The following is a 22,533-nucleotide window of genomic DNA, read 5'->3' as shown; positions in this document are numbered from 1 at the left end:
GAGAGGGAGAAGCAGACTTCCCACTGAGCAGGGAGCCCAGGCTAGAGCTCAATCTCACAACCCTGGGATCATGACCTGAGCCAAAAGCAGACAACCGATGAGCCACCCAGGCACCCCTATGTGTTTTACTTTTAAGAACGCTTTCTCTGGGGGCACCTGGGTGGCTCAGTGGGGTAAGCCTCTGCCCTTACCTCAGGTCATGATCTCAGGGTCCTGGGATCAAGCCCCAGGTTGGGCTCTCTGCTCAGCAGGGAGCCTGCTTCCCTTCCTCTCTCTGCCTGCCTCTCTGCCTACTTGTGATCTCTCTCTCTTCCTCTCTGTCAAGTAAATAAATAAAATCTTAAAAGAAAAGAAAAGAAAAAGAACGCCCTCTCTGGGGCACGTGGGTGACTCAGTCATTAAGCGTCTGCCTTCAGCTCAGGTCATGATCCCAGTCCTGGGGTCAAGCCCCACATTGGATCTAGCCCCTGCTCAGTGGGAAGCCTGCTTTTCCCTTTCCCTCTGCTGCTCCCTCTGTGTGTTCCCTTTCAAGCTGTGTCTCTCTCTGTCCAATAAATAAATAAAAAAGAATGCCCTCTCCAAGGGCACATAGGTGGCTCAGTCCTCCCACATCAGGCTCCCTGCTCAGTGGAGAGCCTGCTTCTACCTTTCCCTCTGCTTACCTCCCCCCTTGCTTGTGTTCTCTCTTTCCCTGTCCCGTTCTGTCAAATTAATAAATAAAAATCTTTAAAAATAAAATAAAATGAAAGTTGATTAGTCACTATTAATAATTTATAACCTTAAACATTTTGAGAATTTTTTTAATAAAGATTTTATTTATTTTTTTGAGAGAGAGAATGAGAAAGAAAGGGAGAGCATGGGAAGGGGGAGGGTCAGAGGGAGAAGCAGACTCCCCACCAAGCAGGGAGCCCAATGTGGGACTCCATCCCAGGATTTCAGGATCATGACCTGAGCTGAAGTCGGTCACTTAACCAACTCAGCCACCCAGGTGCCACGAGAATTTTTTTAATAATGTAGGCATACTATAAGTCAAGGGGGAAAGAATATTTTTTAGACCTCAGATTCTACGGTCAGGCTAGCATTACTGTAGTCTGTATAATCTCAAGGTAATGGCCAAGTATTTTCCCACATTGCCAAGCTAAACCATTTATCGGCTCATAGAAAGGATTGAAACACAGGTTACCCTTAAACATACTTATTCATTAAATTGTGGAGCATTCACTTTTCAGCATACCTCTTAGAGCATTTACATAGGTCTAGCTTTGGGGATGTCACATACTGTCTAAGTAGGTAGTCTTTCTTCAGTTTTATTTAGGATTTTAAAGACCTATTTTTAGTGTAATTTCATTATGTCTGGAGTAAGATGGCCCGTGATACTATCTAACATACATTTTGATGAAATCCATATAAATGTTTTTGTTCTTTACCCTTCCCAGAGTGATGATTCTGACATTTGGGATGATACAGCATTGATAAAAGCTTACGATAAAGCTGTGGCTTCGTTTAAGGTATGAAATGTTTACTAACTCATTTCCTTATTTCCTCATGTTAATCATTTGGTTAAAAAAATTAGCTATAACATACTTAAGGTGTTAATGTACCTATCACTCAGTTCTAATTTTGAAGACCAGTAGATACCATTGCTTAATTAACTTACCTGATAATCTGATAATCTTCCTTTAAAAGTAGGCAGGTTCTCTGTATGTCATCCCTTTAGCAAAGGCAACCGGAGTAGAATTTTAAAACACTAATTACTTTTAATGTGTTTGCATTGTATCAAACAATAGAAGTCCTCTAATTCCAATTAGTGGAAGGGCAGCCTGAATTATAATGTCCATTTAACAAGCCTTCACTGAAATAATAATGATAAATATCAGCAGTGCTATAATTAGTATTTGTAGAATGTGTACAGCATTTTAGGCATCGTTCTAAGTGCTGTGCTTACATTAAATTAATCTTCCCCAAATCCTGTGAGTTGATTATCAAGTCAAGTGTTCCTGCTGGTAGGAATATACTATTCTTTTAGGGGCTGTAGTCTCTTTTTGTGGCCCAGACAAGATATTTACACAGTTATCTGCCTTTATCACTTTCCCTACCGTGTAAGGTATTTGTTTTTTTTTGAGCACCACGCATGGGCCTTCAGTAGTCCAGGCAAAGAGCATATCCTCAGAGCACCAGGTTCAAAGTCCGCTTCTTTCCCTCAGTCACTCCTGTAGCATGAGGTAAAGATCAAACCTGTATGTCATCCTTGAAGCTGAATTCAGATTTGTCAGTAATGCTTTACAGTATACCCTTAGAATAGAAGCATACTAATGCGGGGTTCTGTAAAATGCAGGTTAAAGTAGGGCTCAGTATTGGATGGAATTAACGATATTGCAGAGGGAAGTAGTCTGAGTAGAGGAAAAAATAGGGTACGTTTATTTATTTTTAAAGATTTTTCTTTTAGAGAGTATGAGGAGGAGGTGGGGCAGAGGGAAAGGGAGAGAGAGAATCCCAAACAGAGCCCAGAGTGGGATTCAGTCACAACCCTGAGATCATGACCTGATTTGAAACCAAGAGTCAGGGGCGCCTGGGTGGCTCAGTGGGTTAAAGCCTTTGCCTTCCGCTTAGGTCATGATCCCAGGGTCCTGGGATCGAGCCCCACATCGGGCTCTCTGCTCAGCAGGGTTCCTGCTTCCTCCTCTCTCCGCCTGCCTCTCTGCCTACTTGTGATCTCTTTCTGTGTCAAATAAATAAATAAAATCTTAAAAAAAAAAAAAAAAAAAGAAAAAGAAACCAAGAGTCAGATACTTAACCGACTGAGCCACCCAGGCGTCCCGATAGTTTACTTTTAATTGTGTTGAGTGTGAAGTAAATGTGAAGATAAGAAATCGGTAATTGGAAATGTTGGATTGAATGAAGGAGAAATGTCACCTGAATAATAGCTTTAAAAGTCTGCTCACATAGAGGTTATAATGGAATTAATAGGAATAGATGATCCTAAGTAGTTAAAGAAGGGTGGACCGTTCTTTTCAGGAATACCCAAGTTTAAGACTTGATCAGAGAGGTAATAAAGTATTGGAGTCCTCTGCATTGCTATTTCCAAAATGTCATGAATTTCAAGACAAATCATGAGCAGAATATAATGCTACTGAAAGGATGAGAGTGAGGACTTAATTAAAGGGGTCCTCAGAGGGATGCTTGTGTGGCTTAGTCGGTTAAGGGCCTGCCTTCAGCTCCAGATCATGATCCTTGGGTCCTGGGATGGAGTCCCACATTGGGCTCCTTGCCCAGCAGGGAGCCTGCTTCTCCCTCTGCCTGCCACTCCCCCCTGCCTGTGCACTCACTCCCTGTCTCTCTCTCTCTCTGAGAGATAAATAAATCTTTAAAAAATAAATAAAATAAATAAAAGGGTCCTTAGAGCTGATAACTGTATGATGCCTTCCAGAATAGTTTTTGTATTGTGTGGGATGACGGAAAGAGGAAATAGAAGCTATCTGAGTTGATGGGACCTTCGGACCAGCTTATGGTGACTGAGTTCTTTTGTTACACTTCTTTGATGTTTTACCTGTAACACGAACATTTGTATTCTTGTTTTCATAGCATGCTCTAAAGAATGGTGATATTTCTGAAGCTTCAGATAAACCAAAAGGCACACCTAAAAGAAAACCTGCTAAGAAGAATAAAAGCCAAAAAAAGAATGCAACAACACCCCTGAAGCAGGTTATTTTTAAATATTGAGATTTAACTTCAAAGAATTTGTTGCTGTTTTTAAGAATAGTGTAAAATATTTTAAACTTAAATGATTAGTATAGTGTTTTCCATTGACAGGTAATCACAAAATTCTAAAATAGCTATTAAACTTTCTATAGTTTAGGAACATGCGTGTTAATAAAAGTATGCTGAATTGGTTGGGAATGATCCATTGAAGATTGTGTTTACTTTATATGAGGGGTGCTGTAGAGGAACCCAATGCTATTTGAGAGGAGTACTACAGAACCCTAATCTGAATTGGCAGTGTTCTACTTAAGCTGAGAGATGGCTTTGCTTTCTTTTCCCCCCACTTTGGACCACACATTCTATGGTCCCTTGAACTAATACCCAGGAACCAAATATTCTGGGTGGAATCAGATCTCCTATTTAAATTAGTAGACCCGAAAGCTAAATATTTTGGTGTCTCATCAGTTCCTTTAATTTTATCATTACCAAGGGGGAAGAGAGCTAACATTTGATAAGCTATCCCTGTGTCCTGGGTCACAGCACAGGACACTTTACACGCCTTCCTCCTTTCTCTTCTTTACAGCAAATACATGAGGTAGATTTTGTTGTAATTAATTAACAGATGAGGAAAATGAGACTTAAAGAGATTAAGAAACTTGTCTGTGATTATATAAATGGCCGAATTTATATGGCAAATCTGTGGCTTGATGATATAAACAGAATTATATTGGAAATTCATACTTGTGTGTTTTGGGCCCCAAACCTTTTTATATGATTCTGCATTCCAGATGAGTTAACTGGAGACTATCCCCTTCACAGCCTACCATACCCTACCTAAACAAGATTGCAGTTCATCCTCTTTAAAGGAAGTATGTGAGTGTATGTATCTTTGGTTTCTTTTATAGTGGAAAGTTGGTGACAAATGTTCTGCCATTTGGTCAGAAGATGGCTGCGTTTACCCAGCTACCATTGCTTCAATTGATTTTAAGAGAGAAACCTGTGTTGTGATTTATACCGGATATGGAAATAGGGAGGAGCAAAATATGTCTGATCTACTTTCCCCAGCCTCTGAAGTAGCTAATAATGTAGAACAGAATGCTCAGGAGGTAAGGATACGGAGGGGGGAAAAAAGAATTCTTGGAAGCCAAGAGGGGATGAGAAACTAAATACTACAACTAGTTGTTAGTTTGATCTACTGAAATCACGAATTCTTTTTTTTGTTTGTTTGTTTTTTTAAGATTTTATTTATTTGACAAACAGAGAAATCACAAGTAGGCAGAGAGGCAGGCAGGGATAAGGGGGGGAAGCAGGCTCCCCGCTGAGCAGAGAGCACGATGTGGGACTTGATCCCAGGACTCCAGGATCACGACCTGAGCTGAAGGCAGAGGCTTAACCCACTGAGCCACCCAGGCACCCTGAAGCACTAATTCTTTTTTAATGATACTTTTAGGGACGCCTGGGTGGCTCAGTGGGTTAAGCGTTTGCCTTCAGTTCAGGTCGTGATTCCAGGGTCCAGGGATTGAGCCCCACATCGGCCTCCCTGCTCAGCAAGAGCCTGCTTCTCCCTCTGTCTGCTGCACCCCCTGCTTGTGCTCTCTGTCACGCTTTCTGACAAATAAAATCTTTAAAAAAAAAAAAAAAAGATACCTGTATAACAAAAACACATCTGTTTTTTCTTTCTAAAGAATGAAAACGAGAGTCAAATTTCAACAGATGAAAGTGAGAACTCCTCCTCCAGGTCTCCTGGAAATAAACCCAATAACATCAAGTCAAAAGCTGCTCCATGGAACTCTTTTCTCCCTCCACCGCCCCCCATGCCAGGATCGGGACTGGGACCAGGAAAGGTACATTTTTACTCTGAAAAGTTTTCCGAGGAAATAGTTAAGAACTTTCTACTCCTCCATTAAGTGAGTTTTAGCTTTTCTGTGAAACTGTAATTTTCTGTAGATACTAACATATCTACACTTGAAAAAAAATTTTTTTAATATTATTTATTTATTTATTTAACAGACAGAGATCACAAGTAGGAAGAGAGGCAGCCAGAGAGAGAGGGAAGCAGGCTCCCCATTGAGCAGAGAGCCTGATGGGGGCTCGATCCCAGGACCCTGAGATCATGACCTGAGCCAAAGGCAGAGGCTTTAACCCACTGAGCCACCCAAGCGCCCCTTGAAAATATTTTGTAAAGGAAATAAGGTAGTAACGTAATACAGAGTATTTTATACTGAAAGACTTTCCCAACTATTTATGGAGGATTGCATGTTAGTCTGATGATTTAGTGAACTTAAGTTAGAAGGTATGGTGTTTTACGGTCAGCTGAGTGTTATACTCTAGTTCCCCATGTCACTTGGGTAAGTGTGTAAAAACTGGAGGAAAACACAGCATTTACATCTAATACAGATTAAATCCTAGGGTGCTCCCAGATTGTTCTGTAGAATAAAATGCAAATAATATTTTCCTATATGGTTCTTTTAGCTCTAAGTAAGACCTTGGAAAAGATTTTTACTGGGGCACCTGGGTGGCTCAGTCGATTAAGTGTCTGCTTTCAGCCCAGATTATGATCTCAGGGTCCTGGGATCGAGCCCCATGTCAGGTTCCCTGCCCAGGGGAGAGTCTGCCTCTCCCTCTGCCCCACTTCCCCCATCCCCCGCTCATTCTGTCTCTCATATAAATTAATTAGTTCAATCTTTGGAGGAAGAAAAGATTTTTACTTTAAGTTGTGTCATGTGCGTGTGTCCCTACCCAGTTGTTTTGTATAAAGCAGTGATTTCTTCACTGGAGGTTATAGTATTCAGGCAGCAATAATAATAAATTAAAAATCATGTTTTACTAAAGCGTTTTTTGAAGATTTTCTGTGAGAGATTTCTTACTAGGTTTATATTGTAATTTCTAGAATGATCAGACCTCTTAATTTATATATCATACTTTATTGGTCTCGGGACTGGTTTTTCTTTTTCTTTTTCTTTTTTTTTTTTTGGACAGGAAGTTGGATTTATTGGTGGGCATTGGTGGGCATGAATACAACAGGAGGGGGTGGTGCCAAGGTTCTCATGAGTGCAGAGCCCTCCATTTGTCTGAGGGGCAATGATTAGAGATGTATTTGACCCTACAGCCATCTAAGATAAGCCACTTTTCAGCTGCCATGTCTTCAAATTCATCTGCATTGAACTTAGTAAAGCCCCACTTCTTGGAGATGTGGATCTTCTGGCATCCAGGGAACTTGAACTTGGCCCTGCGTAGGGCTCCGATCACATGCTCCTTTTTCTGCAGTCAAATGCTCTACCACTGAGCTATACCCCCTCTACATGCTCCTTTTTCTGCAGCTTGGTAGGGATGGACATGATGACTTGGCGAGTGTGGACCTTGGCTGCTGTGACCTGGGGCTTTGCAAAGGCACCCCACATACCTGTCTGCAGCCTAAATTGGAGATAGCCATGAGGTCAGACCTCAGCATCTACTGGAAAGGGCTGTCTCCAAGGTCCCTTAGGGCAACCCATACAATCAACAGGCTGCATACAGTACCAACGAGGCTACTGTTTGCAACCATGGCATGGTTTTCCTTATTACACATGAGGTTTACTAATTTGTACAGTATATGCTCTACAGTAATATGTAACTCAAAGGACATCCGTAAAAAGATTACACAAGTAGTAAAACTGTGGGGGAGATAGTCTTTAGTGATTTACATACCTTGGTAAATATATTATCTCTGATTTATTAGGTAATTAAGAGTCTTTCTTAGTTTGATTTGATTTTCTGAATGTTTATATAGAAAGGAAATGAGGGATATCTAGATTTATGATTCTTCACTATTTGGTATATGAAATTCTATTTCATCTTTCTTGATATGTATAATATTATTCTTGGTGGTTATTTTGACTCTTATGGCACTGAATCATTTTCCTCCTTTCATGTGTAAATGGGTACATTAATCTTCCTTTGGAATGTTCTTTACAGCCTGGTCTAAAATTCAGTGGCCCACCACCACCTCCACCACCACCACACTTCTTATCATGCTGGCTGCCTCCATTTCCTTCTGGACCACCAGTAAGTGCAAAAGAATTCAGATTAAACGTTGCTTTCATACATAGTTAGGGATTTAGCAGCACATGGGTGATTGCGAAATGTCATTTTAGACCATCCCTATGGTCAGATTCTAGTGGGTAACAATTGGAACTGAACCCCAGGTTTTTGTTTTTAATGCCCTTCTGCTACCCAGACTCAGTCCTCTTATTGGCCCCAACTCTGAGCCTTATATTCCTTCCTGTCAGAAATTGTATGTCATTCTATAGGGAGGTGTTTCTTACTTAAAAGGATTTAATTGCACTGTAAGTTAAGGATTAATCTTTTGCTCTTCCATATATGCCTGGATGTTAACTTCGCATAGACTGTGTGGGTTTCTAATGGTAGACTTCTGGATATCAGCAGTAGGCTAGATACAAGACGCTTTTTAGCAAATTGCATGTGTTCCAGTGGGGCAGCGCAGCTGTTCTACCCAAGACCTTTACTTAATATGCTGTCTGGGTGGTTTTTGAGTAAAACCATAGAAGTATATATACATGCGATGTCTGGGTGGCTCAGTTGGTTGGGCATCTGACTCTTGATTTTGGCTCAGGTCTATGATCTCAGGGTCATGGGACTGAACCCCACATCAGGCTCCACGTTCAGCATAGAATCTGCTTGAGATTGTTTCTCTCCCTCTGCCCCTACCCACCAGCACACGTGCTCGCGCTCTCTTTCTCTCTCTGAATAAATAAAATCTTTTAAAAAAAGTATATTATACTTGGTCTTTTACCCATAGATAATTAATGGAATGGAATAATAGTTCAAAAGCCAAAACAATACCTGACATTTTTACATGATGTATCGTCTTTTGATTCTTACTTATTTTGATTTTGTTGGTCTTTTGTTTTTACTCATTGGCTTTCTCAAAATGTCTTTTTTTTTTTTTTAAGTTTTAAATAGAAAATGGCATAAAATATAGAGGAAGATACAACAAATATCCAGCATTCTTTATGTAAAATGGATGTCCAGACTTCAGTTTTTGTTTATTGACTTTAAAGTACGTCTTTCTCCTTTTCCAGATAATTCCCCCACCACCTCCCATATGTCCAGATTCTTTTGATGATGCTGATGCTTTGGGAAGTATGTTAATCTCTTGGTACATGAGTGGCTATCATACTGGTTACTATATGGTAAGTGATCACTTAGCATCTTTCCTGACAACCATTGACAACCATTTTGTGATTATGTGACTTTGTTTTGTGACTAAAAAAGTGTTTTGTTATGTTTGGTAGATCCTAAGGATTGAAAATCACCTTAAAGTTAAAAAAACACACAATTATTTGTTTAAACTTTACATTATTCTTGTACTCTTGTATTCTTGTATTGTCCCTGCTAAGTGTAACTGTTTCATGTTATTGGATAATGTTGATAATATGTTTTCTAATTTAATGATGCCCTTCCCAAATTATTTTCCAGTCTTATTAGCCTTTCTCCTTTTTTTTTAAAAAGATTATTTATTTATTTATTTCACAGAGGGAGAGAAATCACAAGTAGGCAGAGAGGCAGGCAGAGGGAGAGGGGGAGGCAGGCTCCCCACCGAGCAGAGATCCTGACGTGGGGCTCGAACCCAGGACCCTGAGACCATGACCTGAGCTGAAGGCAGAGGCTTAACACTGAGCCACCCAGGTGCCCCTAATCTTTCTCTTTCAATCTGAAATAAAAATGCATTGTAGGAGGGGCATCTGGGTGGCTCAGTGGGTTAATAAGCCTCTGCCTTTGGCTCAGGTCATGATCTCAGGGTCTTGGGATCGAGCCCCACATTGGGAATCTCTGCTCAGCAGGGAACCTGCTTCCCCACTCTATCTGCCTGCCACTCTGCCTACTTGTGATCAAATAAATAAATAATCTTTTTGAAAAAAATGCATTGTAGGAGATAGACAAAGAATGAATAATACCTTGAAAAAAGAAAGACAAAAAGAGTTAAGTTCTTTTTGTGCATAGAGGAAGGTCTGAGGTGATAATCCAGGCTGGATGTTAGGGACGGAAGCGCCATACTTATCATGTGATATATCAGTCTGTTGCAGGCATGTAGTATTGGGATTTTTCAAGAAATTTTTTAATTTTAAAGATTTTATTTATTTCTTTGACAGACAGAGATCACAAGTAGGCAGAGAGGCAGGCAGAAAGAGAGGAGGAAGCAGGCTCCCTGCTGAGCAGAGAGACTGATGTGGGACTCATCCCAGGACCCTGAGATCATGGCCTGAGCCGAAGGCAGAGGCTTTAACCCACTGAGCCACTCAGGTGTCCCGAAATTTTTTAATTTTTAAAATTTTATTTATGGAATTTTTACATGTGATTTCCTTTCACTGCCAATCTCTGTAGTTCATCCAAAGTCAGAATCACAATCTTCAAAATAGCATTTTTTTTTCTTATTTATTTGACACAGAGAGAGACCGTGAAAGAGGGAACAGAAGCAGGGGGAGTGGGAGAGGGAGAAGCAGGCTTCCCATCAAGCAGGGAGCCCAATGCGGGGCTCAATCCCAAGACCCTGGGATCATGACCTGAGCTGAAGACAGATGCCCAAGAACTGAGCCACCCAGGCACCCCAAAACAGCACTTTTAGGAAGAACTTTTGTTCAGCCCACATTTGTCAGTGTCAGTCCACAGTTCTTTCAGTTGAGTTTTGATCTTCCCTTAAATGTGGACATACTTCACATATTCTCTACCTGCAACCTTTTGGATCCAATTTCTTGACCTTAGGACCTTAGAAATCAAACTGCAGTCAAATGCTCTACCCCTGAGCTATACCCCCTAGAAATCAAACTGTAGGAAATACACTGATTGCTATTTTGGCAAATGATCTAAAATTTTTATTCCTTGATTTTTTCTAATATTGAAAAGTCTTGGGCGCCTGGGTGGCTCAGTGGGTTAAGCCGCTGCCTTCGGCTTAGGTCATTATCTCAGGGTCCTGGGATCGAGTCCCACATCGGGCTCTCTGCTCAGCAGGGAGCCTGCTTCCTCCTCTCTCTCTCTGCCTGCCTCTCTGCCTACTTGTGATCTCTCTCTGTCAAATAAATTTAAAAAAAAAGAAAAGTCTTGTAACTTCCACTCTGCTCCATGAGCCTAGCAGAACATATTACCGGTGTCATTGTCTCCACAGCAGTAACCTTGCTGTGATGGAAGCATAACCTCTGTCTCAATTCACTGTAATTTTTAAGTTTTTTAAAAGGAAGCTGTTATACCATGCTGAGTGTACGATGTGATATTGTAGGTACTTGAATTTCTGGTTAATTAATGTATAGAAGAAAAACAACTGCCTTGAAGGTGTATTTTTTTAAATGTATTACCTGTACATGCTCCCATTAATACTGTTATTTAAAAGCTAATGATGAGCTGTTGTAACCTTGGTGTATTTATATTGTATGATGAAATTCCCCTTTTAATAACCAACAAGATAATGCAAAGTAACAAGTTCACAGGTTATACTTTGAGACCAATCACTTAACTTGCTAAGCTTCCATTTTCTGCACTTCACATTTCTCTCCATATATTTTTTATTGTGAAGTATTTTGAAAAATGTAAGGGCGACTGAGTGGCACAATTGGCTGGGTGTCAGACTCTTGGTTTCAGCTCCGGGTATGGTCTCAAGTTCATGGTCTCAAGCCCTGCCTCAGGCTCAGCACAGAGTCTGCTTGGGGTTCTCTCCCCCTCTCTCCACGCTTTCTCTTTTACATACACCCTTGCATGCTCTTTCTTTCTGAAATAAATAAATCTAAAAAATATATGTATAATATATAAATAAACTATTGATGTAACTTGTGATTATTTTTTAGTTTATTTTTTAGAGAGCTCTTTGACCCAGATGCACCATATTTTATTTTCAGCTTTATATTATGCATAGGTTCATGGTTTTATTTGGTCATTGTTGTAAACTTCTTATTGAAATACATGTGCAGAAAAATGCATGTATTAGAAGTGAATAGCTTGATTTAAAAAAACATTGGGATGCCTGGGTGGCTCAGTCCATTAAGCATCTGCCTTCAGCTCAAGTCATGACCCCACAGATCAAGTCCTCCTCTGGGCTTCTTGCTCAGCAGGGAGCCTGCTTCTCTCTCTGCCTGCAGCTCCCCTGCTTATGTGCATGTGCTCACACTCACGGGCTCGTGCGCGCGCTCGCTCTCTCTGACAAATAAAAATCTTTTTAAAAGAAAACACGGAGCTGTATTTAAAAACAACAACAACAACAAAACATTATCATAATCCTAAAGCATCCTTGTGTTTCCTTCTGATCACTACCATTCCATTTCCCAAGGGTAACCATTTTCTTGACTTCTAACATCATAGATTAGTTTTGCCCTTTTTTTAACTTTTATGATTGGAATAAAACTGATGCAGGGTTCAGTGTCACCACCCTGAGATTGTGACCTGAGCCAAAATCAAGAATCAAATGCTTAACCAACTGAGTTACCCAGGCACCCCAACATTTTGAATATATTTAATTTGAAGGATGGCATGGATGAAAATTAGACTTGGTAAAATTATATTTATAAGTACTCCTATTTGAAGTACTTGATCATACTCTGTTTTTTCACTGGACTTACAACTATGATAATGACCATTAAATTGCAGATATTTGCTTTTCTTTCCTGAGTTCAAGCAGCGGTTCTTGGAAATGCAGCCTGGTCCAGAATATTTGCCACAAATTCATGACCAACCTATGACTAACTTGTTCCTAAGAAAAGATCTTTAAGGGACGCCTGGGTGGCTCAGTTGGTTAAGCAGCTGCCTTCGGCTCAGGTCATGATCCCAGGGTCCTGGGATCGAGTCCCACATCGGGCTCCTTGCTCAGCGGGGAGCCTGCTTCTCCCTCTGCCTCTGCCTGCCATTCTGTCTGCCTGTGCTCGCTCTCTCCCCTTCTCTCTCTCTGATAAATAAATAAAATCTTAAAAAAAAAAAAAAAGAAAAGATCTTTAAGGGGTGTTACTCGTATACCTGCATACATTAAAATGTAAAACATTTACATCAGAAGTGTAAAGAAATTGCAGTTTCCTAGATATTGCATTATTTCTCTTTGAAATTGTTATCATTAAAAAGAAGCCACTACTCATTATTAAGTTTTCTAACAGCTTAAATATGTTTTAACTACCACTGCCTACAGCTCACTTGGTTTTGTTTTTTGTTTTTTGTTTTGCTTTGGTACAAAAGGTGTTCTCTTAAGGCATGGGGAGAAAGAGCTGCTTTCCAGGGATTGTGAGGCACAACTCTCAGCTAGCTTTTTTTTTTTTTTTTTAGATTTACTTATTTATTAGTGGGGGGAGGGTCAGAGGGAGGGGGAGAGAGAATCTTGAGCAGGCTTCTGAGCCCAGAGCCCTATGCAGAGCTCATTCTTGCAACCCTGAGAACATGACACGAGCTGAAATTAAGAGACACTCGGGGCGCCTGGGTGGCTCAGTGGGTTAAGCCAACTGCCTTCGGCTCAGGTCATGATCTCAGGGTCCTGGGATCGAGTCCCGCATCGGGCTCTCTGCTCTCTCTCTGCCTGCCTCTCCGACTACTTGTGATTTCTCTCTGTCAAATAAATAAATAAAATCTTTAAAAAAAAAAAAAAAAAAAAGTCAGACACTCAGCCACATGAGCCACCCAGGCACCCTTCAGCTAGCATTTCTTAACCATTGCTTCACAGAAACATGCCTGACAACTTTTCCATTAGCAACCTGTTCACATTAGGACAGCCAGACAGGATTTGGGTCCGCCTCTTAGCCTCTGGAAATCTAGAAAGCCAAGCATAATGCAGATGATTTAAGAGTAGTGTTTTTGAAATAACATGAAATAGGCTATAACTTTGGTACTTACTAAGAGTAAATCACTTTTAATATATCTTATGGTCTCTAAAGTCTAGATTAGTAGTAAAGTGGAAAGTTGATACATGTGTAGGGAAAGAAGGTCACATGGAAGCCAGAAGAGAAGAATAGGGCACTTGGGTTAGGTCTGACCAGGAAAAACAAATAAATATTTAAGTACTGGTCCTGCTTTTTTTAACTTCTAAAATGTTCTTTAGTACATAGTCTCTAATGGTTTTGTTTTCATAAATGAGAGTGATACAGTGTATATTTTACTTGACAGAATTAAGGTATAAGTTTGCTCAGGAACATCACTGGACTTCGTGAAAGAAAATTTCTTTAATTACAGCCTAATAGTTGTTTACGCTGGGATCACTTTTAAAGCATATTTTTAAAGGCTATGAACTTATTTTCTGATGATACTTTCTTAAGTGGAACTAGTAAAATGTGTTATATGAACAGAGTGGAAATGTGTATGCTATTCTTTTAAATTCCTTTATGTTTCCTTACAGGGTTTCAAACAAAACCAAAAAGAAGGAAGGTGCTCACATTTCAATTAAGGAGTAAGTGTACCATTATTATAAAAGTGAACCTTTTGTATAAATTTCACAACATGTGTTTTTGTTTGTTTGTTTGTTTGTTTAAGATTTTATTTGACAGAGAGAGATCACAAGTAGGCAGAGGCAGACAGAGAGAGGAAGGGAAGCAGGCTCCCTGCTGAGCAGAGAGCCCAATTCGGGGCTCGATCCCAGGACCCTGGGCTCATGACCTGAGCCGAAAGCAGAGGCTTTAACCCACTGAACCACTCAGGCGCCCCTCACAACATGTGTTTTAAAAAATTGAAACGGTGGGGTGCCTCCGTGGCTCAGTTGGTTAACCATCTGCCTTAGGCTCAAGTCATGATCCCAGGGTCCTGAGATAGAGGCCCATGTCGGACTCCCTGCTCAGTGGGGAACCTGCTTCTCCTTTTCCCTCAGCCGCTCCCCCTGCTTGTGCTTGCATGCGTGCACGCTCTCTCTCTCTAATATATAATATCTTTTTTCGGAAAAAAATTTTTTTAAATGAAATGTTAAAAAATAAAAAAGTTAATCGAAAACTATTAAGGGGCGCCTGGGTGGTGGAAGAGAGACAGGTGAGGTGACATACTGGAAGAGTGCCTTCTTTAAAGGATTGGCCAGAGACCAATACCTCAGTCACGTTTAATAAACATAGCTTTTCTGCATGGTTGCCATTAACGTAAATAAACTACGGGGTTAATGGTTTTTAACAGTTAAAAACTTCTAAGGCACGTGTTGTTTGAAGCTCTTGATGAGTGTAAAAACAATTCAGCTCAGAAATCAAATTCTGAACCTTGAATAAGAGCAATTCCTGCCACTGCAGAGTCTGTGTTTTGTATACGGCAGTTTGTAGAAAACATTCACTGTATAGTTCTCTCACTAAGTACTTGGCATTTGGTCATTTTTATGTATGAATCATGGCCTTTCAGAATGGCTCAACAACATTTGTACATAGCCCACATTTTTTTTCACAGTATCTTTGTTTGAGGTATAATTTGTATACAGTAAAAGGCACAGATTTAAAATGGAGAGTTTAGGGGTGGCTGGGTGGCTCAGTTGAGCGTCTGACTCTGGATTTTGGCTCAGGTCGTGATCTCGGTCAAGCCCCCCTTGTCAGGTTCCCCGTTCAGCAGGAGTCTGCTTATCCCCCCGCTCTCTGCCGTTCCCCCTGCTCTCTCTCTTGCTGTCTTGCGCTCTCCCTTACTCTCACTGAAATAAATCTTTAAAATGAGAGTTCGATGTTTTGAGAAGGCGTATCATTGTTAACTACATCTTAACCAAGATATAGAACATTTTCTTCAGTATAAAAAGTCACCATTTTTAATTCTGTGATCAAAGATTACCTATTTTAGAACTTTATATGAGGGAATCCTATAATATGTACTCTTTCACACAGGATTGTTTTTAGTTACGGTTGTGTTACGGTTGTTTTCAGATACTATATGTAACATATTTTGGAGGTAACAAGTAATATGGTTAAGGAAAGTAATTTATGACTTTCAAGTTCTAATCATTTCATTACTAATTAATATGACACATAAATTTGTCTTATATTTTAAAATAGCACATAATTTGGAATTTACATTTCACTTCATTCATTCATTCATGTCCATTGAGGGATTTTATTTGGCTGTATATATTACATCCCTAGAAAAAGAATCCCAGAATTTTCCCTCCTGTGTGTTTTCATCTTGCTTCTTGATAGTCCATGATGCCAGCTGAGTTTGTGAGGACAATGAAACCAAACTGATGGGACAGGAACATTATTCTGCCATGTTTCTAGATCTTTCAGTTGTACATCAGATCTGAGGCTGATCATACGTGTTTAATCTTCCCATGAAGTTTACAGCAGTTTTCCCAGCTCTGTGATCATCAGTGATTTCTATCACCAATGTAACCATGCTTCGTCATCACAGTTAGAAACTGAATGACGACTCTGGAGCATGGCCTAATAAGAACCCAGCACTGTTAATGCTCTTGAGAGCATCAGCCAGGGCATTCACAGGCACCACTGCGGCAGCCCAGAAGGGTGGTGGACAGCCGTATTTCACTAAATAAAACCAGATCTTGGTTTCCAGGCAGAAGACTACAATGTGAAGCATTGTAGTCTTTGTGTTTAGATAAGACTCATAGAAGTGAAATGGCTTTTCCTTGGGTACAGAGTAAGTGATGGCACTCTGGATGACCTTAAAACTCTCCCTTTAGCTCTCAGCCCCCCTGCACTGCTTCCAAGCTCTGTGGTATCTGCATAATTTAGGATTTGGGCAAGTACCTAAGTAGAATTTTTACACAGGTTTCTGGAGCTCCACATTTTCAAATCCCTGCTTATTAGACCTTACATCTTTAGATTCTAGGTCCCTTATTCCAAGGCCCAAACTCTCTCTTTTTCCACATACGAAGAACAATACCTGTTCAAGCTCTGCCTTGGAAATTGTTTCCTTCCAAAATGGGGTGAGTGGAAAACTCACCTTAAGTGTTTGCTTTTTTCATGGATCTCTGCCCTGTGCTATCTGTTGCCCAATGCCAGCTTTCATAATCTATGGATATAGCTAGTATACTACTAGCTGTTCCTCCTGTTATTTTTAAGTTTTATTATTTAAGTTATCTCTACACCCAATGTGGGACTGAAACTCAGTGACCCTGAAGTTGAGAGTTCAGACTAAGCCAGCCAGGCATGCCAGTTCCTCCTATTTTTTTTCTTTTTAAAAAATTTTATTTATTTATTTGACAGAGATCACAAGTAGGCTGAGAGGCAGGCAGAAAGAGAGGGGGAAACAGGCTCCCTGCTGAGCAGAGAGCCTGATGCAGGGCTTTATCCCAGGACCCTGGGATCATGACCTGAGCCGAAGGCAGAGGCTTTAAAATCCACTGAGTCACCCAGGCACCCCAGTTCCTATTTTTTTTTTTTTTATTTTATTTATTTATTTATTTATTTATTTTTAATTTTTAAAGATTTTATTTATTTGACAGAGATCACAAGTAGGCAGAGAGGCAGGCAGAGAGAAAGAGGAAGGGAAGCATGCTCCCCAAAAAACAGAAAAATAAAAATAAAAGAATTTAATGTTGAAAGACTAAGGAATCCTGGGAAAAAGCCATAAAGTTCTTTATTTTTTTAAACAACTACATCATTGGATCGCCTGGGTATCTCAGTCAGTTAGGCCTCCAACTCTTGATCTTGGCGTGAGTTATGATCTTCGAGGTCGTGGGCATGAGCTCCGTGCTAAGCGTGGAATCTGTTTGTCCCTCTCTTTCTGCTCTTCCCCCCCGTTCTGGCACTCACTCTCTCTCTAAAATAAAGAACTGCATTGTTACTTATTAATGTAGAACAATCTGATAGGAAGATAGATATATTTAAATGAAAAAATATGCAGAAATGTATTGTGCTGCCTGCCATTGATGTAAATACACACTTACAGACATGTCTGTGCATTGATGGTCACCTCAGGGTGATACTCAGGTCATCTCTGGAGAGAGACTAGGTTAGGCATGTGAGGGAGACTTCACAGCACACCTTTTGATGTTTTGTGTTCGTGTATATGTGTGCTGTGTATGTTCACTGACAGTAAAGATAATATATAATTGAAATAAATGTGTTAAGATGTTTCTATCATATTATTCCTTTCAACTTTAAATTTTTTTCATTTTTGTAGGTAATCCAGACAGTGTTCTCTTAATAGGTAAGTGCTTTTTCAACATTTTTTGGAGACTACTTCATACCAGTATATAAAGCTGCCTTGCTTGGGGCGCCTGGGTGGCTCAGTGGGTTAAAGCCTCTGCCTTCGGCTCAGGTCATGATCTCAGGGTCCTGGGATCGAGCCCCGCATCAAGCTCTCTGCTCAGCGAGGATTTTTTCCCTGCCTGCTTCTCTGACAACTTGTAATCTCTATCAAATAAATAAATAAAATATTAAAAAATAAAACTGCCTTGTTTTTTAAAGTTGCATGATATTTCTATGTGGAGCTGTGTCTTTTACTTAATTAAGCTCTTATTGATGGAGTTTTAGGCTTTCCTAATTGTTTGCTATTTAATGCTACAGTCAGTACTCTTTTACATAATTCTTTTTGTAGATTTTTGAATACATTTTTAGGATTACCTTAATAGAGTCTAGAATTCTAATCTTGGTTTGGATTCTAGAATTAGAACTGCTAGGTTGAAGAGAATATACATATATAATTTTAATAATTTCTTCCCATGTTCTCTGTAGACTGTTTTAATATTCTCATCAACATTGAGAGTTCCTGTTTCCCCCAGTCTGTTCAATAATTTATGAAACCTTTGGATTCTTGTCAGTCTTATAGTTGGAAATGGTTATCTCATTATAATTTTTTATTATTGTAAAGTCCAGCATCCTTTCATGTGTTTAAGAGCTATAGGTCTTGTCTTTGCTGAAAACTTTATCAAGTGAATTTTGGTGCATAAGCCATAAAAGCTGAATACTGTCTGGTGGCAGGGAAAAAAGATTGTTTTTGTTGTTGTTGTTTTTAAAGATTTTATTTATTTGTCAGAGAGAGAGAGAGAAAGCACACAAGCAGGCAGAGAGGCGTGCAGAGGCAGAGAGAGAGGCAGGCTCCCTGCTGAGCAGGGAGCCCGATGCAGGGCTCCATCCCAGGACCCTGGGATCATGACCTGAGCCAAAGGCAGCGGCATAACCCACTGAGCCACCCAGGCGTCCCAAAAAAGATTGTTTTTTTAGCAAAGTGGGATTGTTCACGTTTTTGCCACAAGGTATTATGATGAAATCCTTCCTATTGAAGTACTTGAAACACAGTGCTGTATTTCCTTTTTTGTCCTCAGAAATATATCAGTTCTTCAGTTGGAGAAAATGCATGTAAGTAGCATATGCCATTTGAAGACTCATCATCTGAGACTTGGCTTATAGGAACAAGTTCACCACCACTATTAGCCTACAGTAGGGATCACAAATATTTTCTCAAGGACAGCTGACTCAGTCGGAAGCGCATGTGACCCAATCTCAGGATCGTGAGACTCAATCTCAGGGTCGTCAGTTAGAGCCCCACAATGGGTATAGTCATTACTTAAAAAATAAGAAAATGAAAAGACTAAGAAGTAATACAAAATTTTTTTCTGGGGCACCTGGTGGCTCAGTTGGTTGGGCAACTGCCTTTGGCTCAGGTCATGATCCCAGGGTCCTGGGATCGAGCCTCACATTGGACTCCCTGCTCAGTGGGGAGGCCTCCTTCTTCTCCTCCTTCCTCTCCTTCTGCCTGCCACTCTTCCTGCTTGTGCTCTGTCAAATATATAAAATCTAAAATCTTAAAAAATAGTAACTTTTTGAAAGAAAATCCAGGGGCGCCTGGGTGGCTCAGTGGGTTAAGCCGCTGCCTTCGGCTCGGGTCATGATCTCGGGGTCCTGGGATCGAGTCCCGCATCGGGCTCTCTGCTCAGCAGGGAGCCTGCTTCCTCCTCTCTCTCTCTCTCTCTGCCTACTTGTGATCTCTCTCTGTCAAACAAATAAATAAATAAATAAATCTTTGAAAGAAAATCCAGTACTTTGGGTAAGAGAATAAGAAAACTGAAGAATGCTGTAATAGTAATCATCTCATTGTTGATGATTTATTTCATCGTCATTTTAGGTGATTTCATGTTACTATTTCAGTTTTTTTTTTTTTTTTTTTTTTTAAGCATAGCTGCAGATAATCAGTGAGTGTATTATCAATTGTTCACCGCAAAATTTAGCACTTCAAAACAGCACATTTATTATCTCTAGTTTCTGTTGGTCAGGAATTCAGGAGCAGCTTATTAGCTGGGTAGTTCCCTTGAGATTACAGTCCTCTCAGGTTTTCACTGGGACTGGAGGATCCGCTTCCAGGCTCACTCATGGCTTTTTGTTGGAGACCTGAGGACCTTGCTTTTTGGGGCTCTCCATATACAGCCTGAGAGTCACAGTGTGACAGCTTGATTCCCCAGGGGGAGTGATCCAAAAGAGAGTGAGCAAGACCATACCCATTTTAATAACTTAGTTTCTGAATGAAACACTGCCCTGCCCTTTTCTGTTCTTTAGAAGTAAGTCCAACCCACTAAAGTCAGAAGAATGGGATGAACAGTCAACTGGAGGGGTCTACCAAGGGCATGCCTACCAGGAGGCAGTTCTCACTGGGGCAACGCTGAAGGCTGGCCACCACAATGAGTTAAAGTAAAATACGGAGATGAAGAATAACAAAATAGTCAAAGTTAAGGGATAATAAAATCACTAAAATTCTCTATTTTACATCTGTAAAAAAATTCAATAGCATTAAAGCAAAATTGCAGGATAGGAGTTTTATCTTTTATTATTCTAAGTAAATTTTTTCTGTTCTTTGGCAGACCTGTAGGAAATAGTGAGTCATGAGTCCTTACAAAGAGCTATGAGACCTGCTCAGAAAAGAAACTCAAAACATAGAATAGGACCCAGTGGACCCAGATGATACAGTAGGAATTAGTTTCCTCTTTTTGCTCTCCTTATTAAGTTTCACAAACTCCTTCTAATCCACTGTTTATCAAAATGGATATCTTAGGACAATGACTTTTTCTCTGGACAGTGCTTTAGTTGTATTTTGTAGATTCTATTATGTAGAATTCTTACCATTTTCTAGATACTCTAAGACTTTGTTTTCAACTCTAGAGATGTATAATGTTTTAATTTCTAGGTAATTAGGTTTAATTGCCTGTTGCAGGTGGGTGATGTTGTTTGTATTGTAATCACTGTTGGGGTTTTTTTTCTTTAAGATTTTTATTGGAAAGTAAGAGAGCACAAGCTGGTGGGTGGGGGGTTGAGGGGCAGAGGGAGAGGGACAGGCAGACTCTCCTTGCTGAACAGGGATCCTGACACAGGGCTCAATCCCAGGACCCCAGGATCTTGACTTGAACCAAAGGCACCTTCTTAACCAACTGAGCTGCCCAGGCACTCCGGTTTTTTGTTTTGGGGGCTTTTTAAAAATACATTATTTTGATCACTGTTTTGTAATGTTTTTAATTCTGTTAAAACAGATCAAATACCAGTGTTCATTAAAATTTTTTAGGGGCATCTGGGTGGCTCAGTGGGTTAAGGCTCTACCTTCAGCTCAGGTCATGATCTCAGTCCAGGGATATAACCCCGCATCAGGCTCTATGCTCAGCAGGGATCATGTTTTCCCTCTCTCTTTGCCTACTTGTGATCTCTCTGTCAAATAAATAAAATCTTTATTAAAAAAATACTATTTTTAAAATAGTCTTGCACATTTACTCACGTGAATTTCACAATTTGTGTAATTAAGTATCTTATAAAGATTGAATTTTTTATGGCATTAAGTATATTAGCATATTATATTCTAGTTTTATTTCCCTTGAGTGTATTGCTTTCCATTTTCTTTTGTGTGTGTGTGTGTGTGTTTGTTTTTGTTGTTGTTGCTGTTGTTGTTTTTAGGATTTTATTTGACACAGAGAGTATAAGCAGGGGGAGTGGCAGGCAGAGGGAGAAGCAAGACTCCATGCTAAGCAGGGAGCCTGACACAGGTCTCCATCCCAGGACTCTGTTATCATGACCCGAGCCAAAAGCAGACACTTAACCAACTGAGCTACCCAGGCGCCCCATTTCTTTTGATTTTATAAGAAAATAGGCTTTTTTTTTTTTTTTTAAGATTTTATTTATTTGAGAGAGCGAGCGAGCATGAAATGGGCGAGGGGCAGAAGGAGAAGCCGGCTCCCTGATAAGCAGAGGGCCCGATGTGGGACTTGATCCTGTGACTCCAGGATCATGACCTGAGCCGAAGGCAGTTGCTTAACCAACTGAGCCACCCAGGTGCCCCAAGAAAATAGGCTTTTTAACTGCATACTTATATCTCGATCTTTATTCCCAAAAAAACAGGTGCAGCTGTCTCCCGAGGAGAATGGTATTTTGATGCGCCATGGTCAACATGAACAAAATGTCGTTTTTTCTTCATGAACAGTTGGTTGGGTGGCATAATCGCCTGCATTTCCCCTTGTTGCACATGACTCATGCTTAAATAACCAGCCATGTGTTTCAGGGGAATAATCAGTTTGAATAACTCAGCAGTGGAAATGTGAGTAATTAAAAGAAACTCAGTTACATGTAGTAAAGAAAAGTCAATCTGTGAAAATTTCAACTCAGCCCATTTGTATATTATATCTTTCTTAGTATAAAGTATGTTAAGGTTTTTATTAATGCCTTTAAAAATAAATGATAAATTTTTTTAACCTTGACTATAGGAGTAATTTTCTTTAGAATATATATGGTGAAGTAAATCTGTTTAAAATTTGTAGGAAGAGAACTTCTCAGACTTAGATAAAAGGCAGCAGGGTGAACATACAGCAGTTGTAAAGCCATATTGTTAATAATTCAAGTTTAGGAAACCAAGCTTCTATGAATCTGAGTGTCATGGCACTGGACCTAGCCAGTCAGGGACCATGGCTCTGTTCCATTTCTTGGAAGTCATACT

At 40.1% G+C, this 22,533-nt stretch overlaps 1 protein-coding gene and 1 pseudogene across 3 annotated transcripts in view; one reads left to right on the top strand and one right to left on the bottom strand.

Moving 5' to 3' along the window:
- The window catches only part of LOC131832323 (survival motor neuron protein), a 32,523-nt gene extending 10,226 nt beyond the window's left edge, over nucleotides 1-22,297 (top strand). The window contains exons 2-11 of one of the 3 annotated variants that reach the window (XR_009353992.1): nucleotides 1,437-1,508; nucleotides 3,583-3,702; nucleotides 4,605-4,805; nucleotides 5,385-5,543; nucleotides 7,654-7,743; nucleotides 8,781-8,891; nucleotides 14,054-14,104; nucleotides 17,749-17,775; nucleotides 18,893-18,926; nucleotides 21,942-22,297. Coding sequence is in view for 2 of the 3 variants with exons in the window: in XM_059175186.1 (XP_059031169.1) it covers nucleotides 1,437-1,508; nucleotides 3,583-3,702; nucleotides 4,605-4,805; nucleotides 5,385-5,543; nucleotides 7,654-7,743; nucleotides 8,781-8,891; nucleotides 14,054-14,101 (801 nt within the window). In the remaining variant the exon portion in view is untranslated. The remainder of the gene's footprint in view (nucleotides 1-1,436; nucleotides 1,509-3,582; nucleotides 3,703-4,604; nucleotides 4,806-5,384; nucleotides 5,544-7,653; nucleotides 7,744-8,780; nucleotides 8,892-14,053; nucleotides 14,105-17,748; nucleotides 17,776-18,892; nucleotides 18,927-21,941) is intronic. The other 2 variants (XM_059175186.1, XM_059175188.1) reach the window with 2 other exon arrangements.
- Nucleotides 7,162-7,286, bottom strand: LOC131832904 (small nucleolar RNA SNORA70; annotated as a pseudogene).
- Nucleotides 22,298-22,533: the final 236 nt, after the last annotated feature.

Source organism: Mustela lutreola, chromosome 5, assembly GCF_030435805.1.
Source record: "Mustela lutreola isolate mMusLut2 chromosome 5, mMusLut2.pri, whole genome shotgun sequence".
Classification (NCBI taxonomy): domain Eukaryota; kingdom Metazoa; phylum Chordata; class Mammalia; order Carnivora; family Mustelidae; genus Mustela; species Mustela lutreola.
Note: the sequence above shows the minus strand (reverse complement) of the source record. Positions and strands in the feature narration are given on the sequence as shown.